Raw genomic sequence first — 15,678 nt, forward strand, 5'->3', positions numbered from 1 at the left:
GCCTAGCTTTGACCACTGACAGTGGTGATAAGCTCTCAGTGTGGTATTAAACCACCATGACACATACACCATTCTCTATTGGTGTACGCTGCACATGCACTCTCCCACTTGTGGAGAACAGGGTGAAGGGTGGCTGTACCACTGTTCTCCACATCTCTGTAGACCAGTGCTGATTGTTTTTACAGTACTGACCTCTCAGATGGTCACTGGTTTTTGCACTGCAGCTCTACTATAATATCCCTCTCAGTGTGGTTGTGGACAGACTGTTTGTTCTAAAGCCCTATTCGAGCTGGATTAGTATAACTTGAGGACGTGCTGTAAATTGAGTGGTTACAGACGAGATCCATGCTTTTAATCCCGAATGAATCTGTCATATTTGTAGTTTTTACAGTCTGATGAGTCATAATTCAAGAGTGAATTACTTTCTATGATTCCCCAAACTCAGAGCTCCTCAGTAAAAGCAGTCCTGCTCCAATCACTTCTCAGAAATTAAATAAAAAAAAACGATTAACAGAAAATGGACGAGGCTTAAGTTGCTTCCTATTTGCCAGCTTCCTTTTTTGAATTTTCCCAGTCCACCTTAGGTGCCACAATTGCATTCTGGGGCATCAATTTTCCCATTCCACCTTAAACTTTGCAGGAAATGAATGAAGCTGAAGCGGAGGTTTTTAACCTGAAGACGGGGCTAACAGCTGAAATGGAGTTCAATTCCTTAGTCCCACAGTTTATGATGAGACTACTGATATCCACAACATTCGTATTAAATATTTTTGTTTTGTTGAGCGGCGTTTGACAAGATGAATGAACCCACTTTACTAGCCTAATGCTAGCGTATACATCATTCACCACACAGTGTGGTGTTATTGTTCGGCGCCTGTCGCATAATGCTGTCGTAAACATCTGTGTGATGATGTTTGGATCCAGACTGTTTCGGGTAATTTGGGGAAATAACAGAGATCCTTTATCCCATATGAATCAGCCAGTCAAATCACAGACAGATTAGATTACCAGACCTCCTCTGATAAAACTAATCCAGCTCCAATAGGGCTTCAGTCTGATAACTGATGTTTTCAGTCATCTGAGGAACAGCTGCTCCTGCATATCTCACTTTCCTCCACAGTTTCCAGCCCTGTTTACTGCTGTCTTTCGCAAAGTATGCAGAGGTCACTTCAGTCACTGCTCACTGGGGACAGTTGAGAAGTCTTCATGACTGAAGCTCCTGCTGTTCGTGCCCTAATAAAGAACACTCTTATACAGTCACTTAGATCTTTTCCTCTTGATCATCTTGATCCAAAATTGAGGTTAGATGGACCTGCTTAGCTGTTCTCAGGTTCTAAATTGGGTAATCCTGATACTCACTGCATTCTCGTAACCCAAATTTTAAACTCGCCCTCAACCCATAGATCTCAGGTTGAAATGTCACCCATGGCCATAATACCTATAACCTCTACATTAGCAGGACTTGTCAGATGTAATAAGTCAATTGAACTGAAAAATAAAACTACAACAGACCAATAAACCTGAATACAGTCTGCAATAACTAGGAAAAAGAGCTTACTGCTTGTTTGTAATGCACCCAGATAAGGTTAGTAAATGTAATCAAGTCTGGACATCACAAACAGTCAGGTCGCTTCAGGCTGAACGGGTTTATTTTCCTCCTTATGTCCGTCTCTAAACGATTCAGACAAATGGACAGTTATAGCCGTGAGAGGCGGCCGTAATGTTTGGGTTTTGAAATGCTCTGAAAGTAATGCTGGTGGACTGAAACTGGACTTTCTCACAACGAACAGCCCGAGCCAAAAAGAGCCGATTCAACCATGACCTGGAATATAAACCTAAACAAAAACACAATGCAAAGAAAACAATGTCTGAGTATAAACACAGCTAATGCAACCTGACACACTCACACATGTTTTCCCTTATGAACTTTATGATCATTCTGAATATGGATGGTCCAAAAAGGAGCATGTTTACCCCTGTGTTACATCACTTTTCCTTTTATCAGCACTTAATATCATCATTAGACGCCATTTTTTTAAATCAGAATTTTTGAGTTTTTCCATTACTTCATAATGCACCATGTTTTAAAAGGGAGGCAGGCAGGTCAGTCTAGCTCCTGCACTCTGATTTTGCAGCTATGCTGTTGTAACACATGCAGAATGTTTCTTGGTGTGTCATGTTGAAATAAACATGGACCATCCTGAAAAACTCGTCATCTAGAAAGCAGCATATGTTGCTCCAATCTTCCAGTGTTAATGAGGCCTTTATAGATCTGCAGGTTACCCACTAATCCCCTCTGTACCATGATAGCTGCTGGATTTTGAACTTTACACTGGTAACAATCTGGATGGTCCGTTTCTTCTTTGGCCGGCAGAACACGACTTCTATTATTTCCATAAACAATCTGAAAGGTGGACTTGTCAGACCACAGTACACGTTTCCACAAAACACTGATCCATTTCAGATGGGATCGAGCCCAGAGAAATCGGCGGTGTTTCCAGAAGTTGTTGACATATGGCTTTTGCTGTGCATTCAGTTGTGGTTTTTGGTTCTGTCCTTTACGCACAGAGATGTTTTGATAATATTAGGCACCGTGGAGAGTGAAATACCTAAAATCCTTGCAGTTGCTTGTTCTTAAACTGCCAGATATATTTTTAAGCAAAGTGGCCTTGACCCATTTCATAAAGGATCTTTCCTGGATGCTCCTTTTTGCACCCGAACATGATTGCGATATTTCACAATGTCTGAAGCTGCTTCTGTCCCAGGTTTTTGGAACGTGTTGCAGGCATCAGTTTTAAAATATGAGTATATATTTACAAGTTTATGTGTACAATGAAGTCAATAAGGTAAAATATTAAAAATAATTTGTATCTGTACTGTTTAAGTATAGTTCAAAGTCCATTTCTTAATCACTGCTTTCTGTTTTTATGTGCATTTCACATACCATCTCACTTTTATTTTTAAAATGAGGTTCATATTAACACAATTCTAATGCATTTCTACAGAAATAGATGTGAATATTTATTTGGTATAATATTAAATGTGAAGCATTCAGTCACACCTGATTTCATCTCATGTCATTTGTTTCATCAATGTTGTGACATTTACATATCTCAACAGGGATTAACCCCTTAAAATCCCAGGCTTATTATATACCAAGGCTTATTATTCAGTAACTACAGGGACTTAAACGCGAACTGGCTGAGCTATAGTGGGCCCCCCTGACCATTTAAGGGGTTAATAAACTGCTGCTTTATCTTATATCATCTAAAATAACACTTGTTTGTGTGAAACCTGTAGGATTTTGTAGCTTTTTAAGACAACAAAGAGTCCAACACAGTGACCAAAAATCAGTGCAACCAGTGCTCATTCAAAAGCCCTTCCTCCAACCCATAATAATCTCCTATCCAGAGTCATTACTTTACAGAAAAAACCACTCAACACAATTACTGCTGTAATTCCACTCTTCAGAATAACGGTGATGGAATCAGCCGAGTTTCTGAGCAGCTGGCAGAGCCGAGCCTCCGGAGATCCGCGCTGGAGGGCCTTCGCTGACTGATCCAATTCTGTTTATTTATTGGCCATTTTTGGCGGTTTATTCACACGTCTGCGCCCACAGGGTGCATTAATTCTATTAAGCAAATTAAAGGGATAAGTTACGGACGCTGGAAGGCTCTGTGAGGGAGCGCGTCGGTGCACTTTCGCGCTCGTCTTCTTTCTAAAAAACAAAAAGCACATCCAGTGGGGAGTGCTGTTCTGAGTTTGTTTCGCTTGCCAACGGGTCAAACTACAGAAAACCAGCCTGACGGTTTTCATCACACGCCAGAAAAATGCATCCAGTGACTCAACGTGCCACAACTGCTGGCCAAGCTCTTCATTTATTTATTTATTTTATAATCACTGTCTGTTTATTACATTTCTCATTTTTTACACCTTTTGAACATGCCAGCTGGACTTTACATTGTATTAATAGTTTTGAGTTGAATAGCCGATTATAGATTATCTACTCAAGCTCAATCTGGTGGAACTTATGAATTTAGTAGATATTTAATTAAAATGAAAGAGGTCTGCAGTGGTCTGTCCAAACAAAACGCCCAATAATGTCCATTTCTGATATATAAAAATTCCTTGGGTCCAGTTGTTATTGGATTCAGTCATAGTTACCAAATCGGGTGCAGGTGGTTGATGTAAATGGGACCTTATCTGAGCCAAGAATTATGGGTATTTTGAGTCCTTGATTCTTTTTATTGGATATTAATTTGAAATCAGCCTGTGCATGCAATTTGTTTTATATGCCAATAATAATAATACTTTATGTAGCCTCATTCATATATTAAAAATGCAGATGAAAAAGAAAATTAAAAAATAATAATATATAATAAAAAAAAAATAAACAAATAAAAACCAACAAATTAAAGCAACAACAGAACAAGGGCTATATTAATAATCAATTCAAATTAAAATGCATAAAATAAATGTATAAAAAAAAAAAATCAATAAAAACACTGCAACTAACAAAACAGTAAAAGAAATAGTCCAGTAAAATAATGCAAACCAATAAAACACTAGTTAAACTAAAGCAAAGAAATATGGATTTATGTGTGTAAGAACAGTGACAGAAGGAGCCTGACGGGTGGGTATTAGTAATGCGTTCCAGATTTTTGATGATTCTGTAATTCTTTCAGCGGCTCATAAGCTATTAATCTCTGTGTCAAGGTTCTAAGATAAAGGAACATCATCTGGGTTACGTGTAAAAGTAAGAGAATACTTCACTACTCAGAAAGCGAGAGCGAACAGTGAGTTCTCTTGGCTGTGAGTTAGATGCATCTCTAACAGGTGGAGCTCTTATGAAAATAAATCAAAAAATAAAATTTACAGCTAGAAAAGCTGCTTTTTTACAGGGATCAGCTCTGCAAATACTGGCAGGAGCTTTAGTTCAGAGTCAGTGTGATTACACAGTCCCCTCCTGGTATGCAGCTTTATCACAGATCCTCACATTTAAATAAAAAAAAAAATAAGATCAAAGAACTTCATGAACACACTCATCATTTTAGAAAGCTGGATATGATAACAGGGGAACAGAGAGTTACTTCTATAAAGAGGCCGCTTACTTATAAAACTACTGTAAACACTGTTCCAAAGTTAAATCAATAAATCAATCAATGTGATCGGTTATTAATCTCAGTGTTATTGAGCTCTGCTAAAGCCTGAGTAGACTGATCAATCAATGTGATCGGTTATTAATCTCAGTGTTATTGAGCTCTGCTAAAGCCTGAGTAGACTGATAAATCAATGTGATCAGTTATTAATCTCAGTGTTACTGAGCTCTGCTAAAGCCTGAGTAGACTGATAAATCAATGTGATCAGTTATTAATCTCAGCGTTACTGAGCTCTGCTAAAGCCTGAGTAGACTGATAAATCAATGTGATCAGTTATTTTACACTAGTTATTATGAAAAGCTAATCCCAATGTAGAGAATTAGCTAAATGAGGAAAAATCGAGACTCTAATATTAATAATAATAAGCCTTAAGGGCGGAGTTATTGTTATTGTTCGTATTTACGCTGGTTAGCAAACGGCAGGTTGCTATGGCTGTTTCATGCTCTGATCGCTGATCTGATCTGAACCTTCACGCTTTCACTGAGGCTCCTCCACCACATCAGGAACAGGTGAGGAAACTCAGCACTCAGCCAGCAGCAGAAAGCGGGTCAGTCCATCATCTCCGCAACCGCAGCTGATCCAAATCATCTCCTACATCCATCTACACCACTAAAGAGCCTCTCCAGAGCACTCTGCTTTCACTCCAGCGCCCGGCAGCGGCCCAAATCACAACACAGCCGCGTCCTCTTCAGGCCGAGCCAACGCTCACCAGCTCACGCTGTTACAAGACCACCTTCTGGAGAGTACAGGCACCTTAAATCTGGTCCACCTTACAGTGGAGGGCAAAAGTTTGGACAGCGTGGTCAAAGTTTCTATTAGTGTGAATAGTTAAGCGAGTAGAAGATGAACTGATCTCCAAAAGGCATAAAGTTTAATATGAAACATTCTTTTCAACATTTTATGCAAATTCATTATTTTTGTTTTGCACAATTTTAGGCTGTAAAAAGGAAAAGAGGATCAGGCGAAACGTTGGGCACCTCAGGAGACTGAAGGGCTTAGACAGCTACTGCAAGGTCTCTGAACTTAACTATGCATGTCCTGAAGGAAGCACAGGACTGTTGCAGCTTAAAGGGTTCTCACTTCCTGCTAGGCTGTTTCTGGTTTCTCTGGGGTTGCTATGTGGTTGCTCTGGTGTTGCTATGGTATTCCACTTGAAAGGGGTGTTACTAAGAACTGACCATGCACGGTGGTTATATTGAAACTGTAAAAGAAAAAAAGAATAAAGTAACTATGCTTGAAACATTAATGAAATCTGTCATTTTTAACTTTCTGCATCTTTCAGGTCATCTTTTACTCGCTTAAGATAAGATCAGATAAGATAGGATAATCCTTCATTAGTCCCACAGTGGGGAAAGTCACTCGAGGCACTCAAGAAAAAGAGAAGAAGTAACAAGAGGAGAATTAACAAGCAAGTTAATCAACTTTGTTAAGTACTTAGCCAGGTTTTTACAGTTTGTTACTTATTATTTAAGATAAAAATATAAAGAATTCTAAATTCTAAAAAGCTAAAATATTTACACGGTAAGGATATTTTGCCCAAATTTCACATAGAGTTTTGCATATGAGGTACTGGTTTATATTACACATGGGATGGAGAGGAGTTAATGTAAACATTATAAACAGAAAAGCAAAAAATCTTTACACTGTAGAGATATTTTTAAAACATTGCACATGGATTATTGATTATATTGCACAGAAGAAAAGGTGATAAATTCACAGTTTATGTTCTGTAGGTGTGTGAGGTCTAATGGGGGTGGAGGAGGTTCTACTGGGAGCAGTGCTGGTTGTACAGTCTAACAGCAGCAGGAAGGAAGGACCTGCGATGGCCTCCTTCACACACTTGGGGTGAAGCAGCCGGTCACTGAAGGAGCTGCCCAGTGCTGCCAGAGTCTCAGTCATGGTGTGGGAGCTGTTCTCCAGCATGGAGGCTAGTCTGGCCAACATCCTCCTGTCTCCCACCACCTGCACTGGGTTACAGTACACCATTTTTACCCCGACTTTATCCTGATTCTCAGTCTGGCTGAGTCTGAGCTGGTCGGCTCTAGTCTGCAGATTTTTGGGTCAGTCGGAGTCGACAGTTGGAGGAAGAGTCGAGTCGTGTCTGAGCGGCGCTGACTCAGATTTACAGCCTCCTGATTGCGTTTCAGAGCAGTCAGAGTTTATCAAACGTTTGATTTTTTGACCCATCTCTGATTGTAGTCTAGTGTAAACTGGTCAACGACTCAACCTGAACAGATTCCTGCAACAGCCAATGAAAACTGAGAGCATGAAAGAAGAAAATACAGCAAGTAAACAAAGACAAATGACCTCAGAATGAAGCGTGTCTGAAAATGTGTACCGGTAAAAAGTGTGTGAAGCATGTGGCCACCTGGGGTTCAAACATTCAGAGGTTTGAGATCATTAAAATGTGCTCTTACTCTGCGGCTGGCGGCTGGGGTGGACGATCTCCAGGTCGAAGGGCTGGGCGCTGGTCTTCTGGATCACGGTCACGTTGGCGCCGGTCCACTTGCTGGCTTTAGTCAGAGTGTTGGTCCTCCAGTCCGTCCAGAACACACTCCCCCCGTACAGGGACACGGCGAAGGGGTGGGACAAATACTCATGACCCCTCAGGATCTCTATCACACCAGAGCCGTCGTACAGAGCCGAGTAAATCGCATCAGACCTGCAGGGAGAGGGTCATCATTATCATCATCACCGTTATTGTAATTATTGAGTAGCTGGACTGTCCACCCTGTGATTCATAGAAAGGGTCAGAGGTGAAGCTACAGTTTTACAATAGTCTGAAGTTCTTTCGTTTTAGCACTGGAGCTTCAAGCGAATGTAGCTAATGCCGCATTCAAGTGGCTCTCAGAAGGCTGTATAGACCGCATGATCAACCAGTAAATACGACTAAACTCGAAACTGAATTAAATTGAAACTGGAATGTCTCTTTTCTTAAAATTTGGACTGATTATGTTGAAATAATGTCTCTTTTCTTAAAATTTGGACTGATTATGTTGAAATAATGTCTTATTTTCTCAAAATTTGGACTAATTATGTTGAAATAATGTCTCATTTTCTCAAAATTTGGACTGATAATGTTGAAATAATGTCTCTTTTCTCAAAATTTGGACTAATTATGTTGAAATAATGTCTCATTTTCTTAAAATTTGGACTGATTATGTTGAAATAATGTCTTATTTTCTCATGATTTGGACTAATTATGTAGAAATAATGTCTTATTTTCTCATGATTTGGACTAATTATGTTGAAATAATGTCTTATTTTCTCAAAATTTGGACTGATTGTGTGGAAATAATTTCTTATGTGCTCATAATTTGGAGTAATTTTGTAGAAATACTGTCTTATTTTCTAAAAATGTGGACTACTTATGTTGAAATGTTTTATTATCTAAAAAATTGAGCTGATTATGTTGAAATAATGTCTGATTTTCTCAATATTTGGACTAATTATGTTGAAATAATGTCTGATTTTCTCAATATTTGGACTAATTATGTTGAAATAATGTCTTATTTGAATCAGGACACTTCTACTCATTAAAAACAACACATGTAGTGCTGGTTTTCATTGTTGCACCCTATTCATTAAACATGCGTACAAATGATTTTAGCTGATTAAGGTTTGATGTTCATAACTCATTTTAGCGTCAGATAAAAACATCTCCTCCACTTCCACTCAAACCCAGGCGCCCCTGTTAAGGAGGGAAACTGTGGGAATTGAATTTTTCACCACATCAAGGCTTTAATATCACAGAGGTGTATCAGATCCCTGTATTTAGCGCTGTGTTGTGCTAATTCCCAGCAGCAGATTTAATGGACCGGTCTGAAAAGAAGTGGAGCAGCGTGTCTCTGCTGTCCCAGCCTCCGGCTCCAGCTGATGAAACACAGTCCGGATCTGTTCTCCGAGCGGGAGAGATTCATATTCACCCGGCATTCAGAGCCGCGGCTGTCAGCGAGAAGACGAGCAGAAGACGCATCGATTCCTGATAAGCATTCGACTTCAGACAGAGAGAAACCACGAGAGCGAGAGACAAAGGAGCAGAGAGAGAGAGAGATAGTGTGTAATCTGATTACAGCGGAGACGAAACAGAGAGCATGATCGATCCGATTGTTCCTCAGGCGGCTGAATTTCATCATCCGAATATTAATTTGCCGGCAGTCTGCTCCGCGCCGCCGGGACACCAACGGACCGAGCTCCTTTACCACACCGTCCACATTCTGGAGTCAGAATCACTCACAGTGGTGGTGAGAGGAACCAGACGTCCACCTCTAAAAGCTCCTCACAGAAAGTTCCCACATGAAATGGTTATGAATTCACTGCCTGATGACTGAGACACTGTTTTAGGATAGTTTAGAGAACTTAAACTCCATTCATGGTGGAGGGATACATAACATGCAGGGCGCTGTGAGGCAAAATAGTCCCCAAAGAAAACTTATTATTTCAGATTTTCCACTATTTTCCATCATCAACATTCCATATAGACTCAGAAGACTTGTGTAGGTTCACTGGTGGTTCTGGATAGTAAATAAAATGTCTATATTTGTGTTGTAGTCATGGCGACCCCTGGTTCCTATCACCACCACTGTAAAGACATCTGAACCATTTCACACCAAACCACTCTGAATCACTCTGTTTACATCTCACACACTGAGTTATGGGGGAACTGATTTTGGTGGAATGTCCCTTGTACATGTTTTATACAATATACAGAAATAAATTAGAATGTAGATTAAATATTATAAACTGAGAGAGAGTGAGTGAGAGAGAGAGAGAAAGAGTGTGTGTAAGAGAGAGGGAGAGAGAGAGAGACAGAGAGTTTGTGAGAGAAAGTGAGAGAGAGAGAGAAAGAGAGAGAGAGAGAGAGAGTGTAAGAGAGAGAGAGAGAGAGTGTGAGACAGAAGGAGAGAGAGGAAAAAAGAGAGCACTTTGTCTCTGAGTCTCTCTCTCTCTCTCTCTCTCTCTCTCTCTGTTCATTAATCATTAATAAGGCAGATGTTGTTGTTTGTGTGTCACCTTGCGTCCGTCCACACGATCCTCTTCTCCATGTGGTCCAGTGTGAGTCCGTTAGGCCACGCCCCCACCTCCATGTCCCTGTAGACCACGTGTCTGCCTGCGCCGCTCATGGAGGCACCCTCGATCCGGGGAAACATGGCGTCCCAGTCCGTCCAGAACAGAGCTCTGAACACAACACAGGCCTGTTCATACACTGTACACTGTACACCACACTGTACACACACCACACTGTACACACACCACACTGTACACACACCACACTGTAAACTGTACACCACATTGTTATTAATAAAGTTTCTGTTCAGGTACATTTTTCATTCCTCAAGGTACAAACAGTGTAAATGTTCCCTCGAAGCTCCAACAGTGGTTTTAAGGTCTGATTGTGAACCTTAAATAAGTTTTTCCAGGTGAAAAGTTCGTATTTGTTCCTTTTCATAACCGAATGTTTTAAACAGAACAGTAAAATAAAAGCCTGGAGACGAGACGGGGTGTGTGGAGTCAGTACAGCTTAGAACATATCATTTCAGTGGATTATGGTTCAGTTATGTTCCCTGACTGAAGGTACTGAGATGGAGCCTTGAGGGTTCCACCCCAGTGACAGGAGAGGAACTGACCCAGTGACAGTTTAGCACCTTTATTTCTGAGAGTGTACATTATTACACTGTACCGTTACCATAGAAACATACTGTGTATCACAGACCTGCAGTACCGAGCACCTTCGTTTACATAACTTCCAGTAAAACCGTCACTTAAGTACAAGTTATTCCCTGTTCGGGAGACATTTCTGAGGTGATTATTTAAGTAGATTATCTTACACCTAAAGTTAAAGTGAAAACGTGTGGAGGAACTTGTTGTATGTTCTGCAGTATGGCTGCCGCTTTACACCGGTTTTTCGTTTGTTTTGTATTGTGTGTGTGTTTTGATGTTTTCCCGCTGGCTGAGTAGTTTGCCATCATGTCCACTGACATAGCGGCCGAGAGTGATTTTCCAACTGTGGCTCAGAGGCTTCTTGGGCCGTTTGGGTGACGCTACATCACAGCTATGATGCAGCCTGGACCGGCTGCTTGAGTAATGCTGTATCATGGCTAAGAGGCTTTCTGGACCGGCGAACTGATTGACGTGACATCACAGCCTGGCCTGGCTGCTTGGTTGACGCTGCACTGCAGCTGTGGGGCTGCCTGGACTGGTGGTGTTCCACTACAGGAAAATGCTTCCCCTTTGTAGCTAAGGACAGTTTCAGCCTTCGAGGCTTCCCAGGCCGGCCTTGTGTGTGATGCACCGCGGTTGCAGTGTGAGACTTTCCCCTCGGCTAAGCACTCTTTCCGTGCTAGCTAGGTGACTCTACACTGTGGTCAGTGAAATTCTCCCTGCTAGCTGTGGGACCTGTGGAGATGGTAAAGCGTCCTTGGGTTCGTGGAAGGCGCTACATAAATTATAAACTTATTATTTCTTATTAAAAAATGAGTCTCCTAACAACCACCTGGAAGAACTGGTCGACCCCAAAACTACCCCCATCAGATAAACAGCACTTAAAGCTTTCATCTCTGAGAGAGAGGAGAAAATCAAGCTGATCAGATCTGAAAACATCCACAGGTGTTTCTGTCCATCCTTCCACTGTGAGAAGACGACTCAGCGCTGTGGGTCTGAAAGGATGTGTAGCTGTCAAGAAGAACCTCACTGAGAAAAGGAGACGGACACATCGAACAAAGAAGCTGAACGATGGACTGACCACCCCAGAGTCCAGACCTCAACACCACTGAATGTGTTTGATTACTTCAGAAAATTGGTCAGTTTCACACAGAATGTAGATGGACACACCAATCCACCAGTTCCACACAGTGAGAGGCAGATGACGTGTATCTCAGCCCCTCTTCATAGGCTCATAACTCCGGATGTGAGTCTCGTATGATCTCGAGATAAGATGGAATGGAAAGGGCGACTCTACAGATTCAGGAAATGTTTGAACTGGATTTCTGGGCTGGATCATCACAAAGATACAAAGACAGATACAGAAACATAGTTTGTGGACCACAGTCAGAGTGTAATTTGTGGAGAAACATCTGTCTGTCTGTGTATTATTGGGGTTTCTAGCATGTCAACATACAAGACAGCTCTCTATAGAAGGTAGTAGATGCCGCCGTTATGGTTGTTGGTACAGATGATATCTGGCATTCAGAAGTCCTACAGAGCGCTCTGGCATGTGATGGTCTAGTGGTTCTCCATTCTTTGTTCTGCTCTGTATAGCTCAGCATTTCTCCCCAGTCACCCTAAAGCGGACTGCATACTTCAAACAGAGCAGACGTTTCGGAGCCAGATTGTATGGTGTGGTGCGAGGCGACTGCCTAAGAGATCTCCTAACATTCACCTCATTTCTTCTGACTTGACTGAGTGTGTCTACATGCTCTTACTAATCCGATCACTATTAGATTTCTGCAGCGGTCTGATTATTAAGTGGTTGTGTAAACACACACTATAAATCTGATTAGTAAATCTGATAAAGAGGCTGGATTTGAGCTCAGTAATGGGGTGTTTCAATGCCGTAAACTCTCACTCTGATTTCTTTCGTTTCTCTCAGTCTGAGCATGTGTGAAAACAGAGCGCCGTCCCCGGAAACAGCGAGCAGCGTTTTATGCAGCACCCGCGAGACCAACACAGCACATTTGGTCCAGATTGATCTAGATGATGTATGTTCATATTTTCAGCTAAAGTGACTCGACATTTTAAAAAAGCTCTACTTTACGTTTACCTCACATCTTCTTCTGTGAGTTTATTGGCTGGTTGTGAAGCAGAAATCTGATTACTGCCTGACTCATGTAGACCTGGAGTTTCCCCTTTATCTGATTACTCAAGAGCTGATTTTCTGATATCAGAACAAACAGAAGTGCAGACCTAAATCTGTCCATACAGAATTGAATTCATTATTTAAATGTATAGGAAAAGCCCAGCAATAACTCTCCACCTCTAAAAGTCATGTGCGGAGGGTTTGGAGGTACACACCCTTGTCCTGGATCCACAGCGATGGCGCGGGGGTGCTCCATGCCTCCGGCGATGAGGGTGGTCCGCAGGTCACCGTTTAGCTTGGCCACTTCAATCTGGTCCAGATTACTGTCGATCCAATACAGATTCCCTGCTATCCAATCAACAGCCAGACCCTCGGGAGTGGCCAGGCCGTGCTGGACAACCACCTCTATGCCAGAGACGCCTGAAAACCACACAACAAAGAGAGAACATTCAGAACAGGTTTGTAATGTAACTTGTGCAAAATGTTTATCAGTTTGGGCTGCGCAGACTGCAGGGTGAACAGGGCATTCTGAATCTTTAACACTGTTTACATACAAATAAAACTTTTATTTCAAAAAAAAAAAATAAGGAAGATTCGTTTCTCCGTGATATGTGCCCTTTAAAATCAAGGCTCGACTGCATTCTCTGTTTGAAAACATGTTGGAGCTGAACAATAATATTTACAGCATGAAAGCTGAGACTTTATTTGTTCAGAATCCAGTAAAACCCTCATGTTTCTTCACAAACAATCTGGTATCTTCACAAAAGAGCCAAAGCGGCTCCTGACTCAGAACGATAGAGTGCACCACATCTACTCCTCCTCTTCCATTTCCATTTCCATCTCTCTCTCTCTCTCCCTTTGTTGTTTTTTTCTCTGTACAAAAGCTCTCTAAGCTTTGTTTGTAGGTTCTTTCAAAAGCAGTTTTCTGTTATTTTCAGTGATTTCGGCCCCGCAGACACGGTCAGAGTGAAGCGATAAAAGGCAATAACGTCCACAGTCGTATCCCCGGAGCTCCATGAAACATTAAGCGCTTCTCCATCTGGGTGCCATTATCGCGACCGGCTGCGGCTTCTCTCTGAACTGAAATATTAACCGGCCGCGGTCCTTCACTAACACAGAGGGAGAGGGAGAGGGAGAGGGAGAGAGAGAGAGAGAAGGGGAATCGCCTCGCTTACACAGCTACAACTTCACCACACATCAACAGCAGCTCCTCTGACCCGTACAGACAGAGGAGACTGCATCAAAGAGCCCGTCTCCTACATTTTCTATATGTTATTATGTTCCATGAGGTCACTTTACAACATTAATGTGGTCTTATGTACCAACCAGTCATTCATCTTTTATAAGAACATTTTTCAACTGTATTTATCCCTTAAAACTACACATTGATACTGACCAATGTAGGTAAATGAGCTCTTTTCTGATTGGCTGTCTGAATGATGCTCATTATAATTTCAGAATGAAATAGCATGGCTAAACTTATAAGACTGAATGGTGGGGCTAAACTGCTGTAGCTGAATGGTGTCGCTAAACTGCTGTAGCTGAATGGTGGGGCTAAACTGCTGTAGGATGAATGGGTGTGGCTAAACTGCTGTAGACTGAATGGTGGAGCTAAACTGCTGTAGCTGAATGGGTGGAGCTAAACTGCTGTAGACTGAATGGTGGAGCTAAACCGCTGTAGCTGAATGGTGGAGCTAAACTGCTGTAGACTGAATGGTGGGGCTAAACTGCTGTAGCTGAATGGTGGAGCTAAACTGCTGTAGGCTGAGTGGGTGGGGCTAAACTACTGTAGCTGAATGGTGGAGCTAAACTGCTGTAGCTGAATGGTGGAGCTAAACTGCTGTAGCTGAATGGTGGAGCTAAACTGCTGTAGCTGAACGGTGGAGCTAAACTGCTGTAGACTGAACGGTGGAGCTAAACTGCTGTAGTCTGTGTTCTGTATTGCGTCCAGCAACATCATTTAATCGTTTATCCTGTATTATTCTACACTTTTCTGTATTTCATCATTATTATTATTATTATTATTATTATTATTATTATTATTACTTTTAAAGTCCAGCTATAACATTTGTGTGACATCACAACCATGACGAATTAAAAACAGGCTGTTTTTGCAGCTTAACTTCCATGTACGGACATGAACAGCAAACTTTAACAATGTTTACATACTATATTAAAATCATTTACTTGAGGTTCTCCATGGTACACGCCCTTTAAGTGACCTCAGCTCTTCAGTATCAGTGAGATGTATCTGCGTGAGCTGGAGACGGATCAGATGGTGCTGCGCTAGAGGGTCAGGAACCGACCCACACGGCTGATGTTATTGATAGTATGTGCTCCAGTTGCTAAGCTGGTATCCAAACATGCCAAATACAATCTGAAGCTGCCGTGTCAGTTCATTACAAACTCCCAAACACAGTGTATTTGATTTAGATCAAAAGCCGAATCAAAGGCTAATGTTAGTACACACATCAAAACTGTTTGCTTGACGTGTAAACATGTTCGGCAATCTGTTACAGAGTCTGAGTGTATTTAGGTCAGAACCAGAAGAAGAGCTGAATCTTTATAATGCAAAATGACCAAATCTACTGGAATTTCATATGAATTATTTCTCAGTTGTAGCTTATTGAAACAAGAGAATACAGACCTCAATTTGTGGAGTGAAAATAAAAAAAGATAGCAGTGATTTGAAAATTTAGACCTGAATGTAAAGACAAGATATGT

The 15,678-nt window shown here is 41.4% G+C and overlaps 1 protein-coding gene across 1 annotated transcript in view; it reads right to left on the reverse strand.

Moving 5' to 3' along the window:
* The window catches only part of lrp1ba (low density lipoprotein receptor-related protein 1Ba), a 333,352-nt gene that overhangs the window by 189,269 nt on the left and 128,405 nt on the right, over window positions 1–15,678 (reverse strand). The window contains exons 25-27 of the mRNA XM_036564311.1: window positions 13,170–13,374; window positions 10,173–10,337; window positions 7,577–7,821 (exon numbers count right to left, since the gene is read on the reverse strand). Coding sequence (XP_036420204.1) covers window positions 7,577–7,821; window positions 10,173–10,337; window positions 13,170–13,374 — 615 coding nt within the window. The remainder of the gene's footprint in view (window positions 1–7,576; window positions 7,822–10,172; window positions 10,338–13,169; window positions 13,375–15,678) is intronic.

Source organism: Colossoma macropomum, unplaced genomic scaffold (assembly GCF_904425465.1).
Source record: "Colossoma macropomum unplaced genomic scaffold, Colossoma_macropomum, whole genome shotgun sequence".
NCBI lineage: Eukaryota > Metazoa > Chordata > Actinopteri > Characiformes > Serrasalmidae > Colossoma > Colossoma macropomum.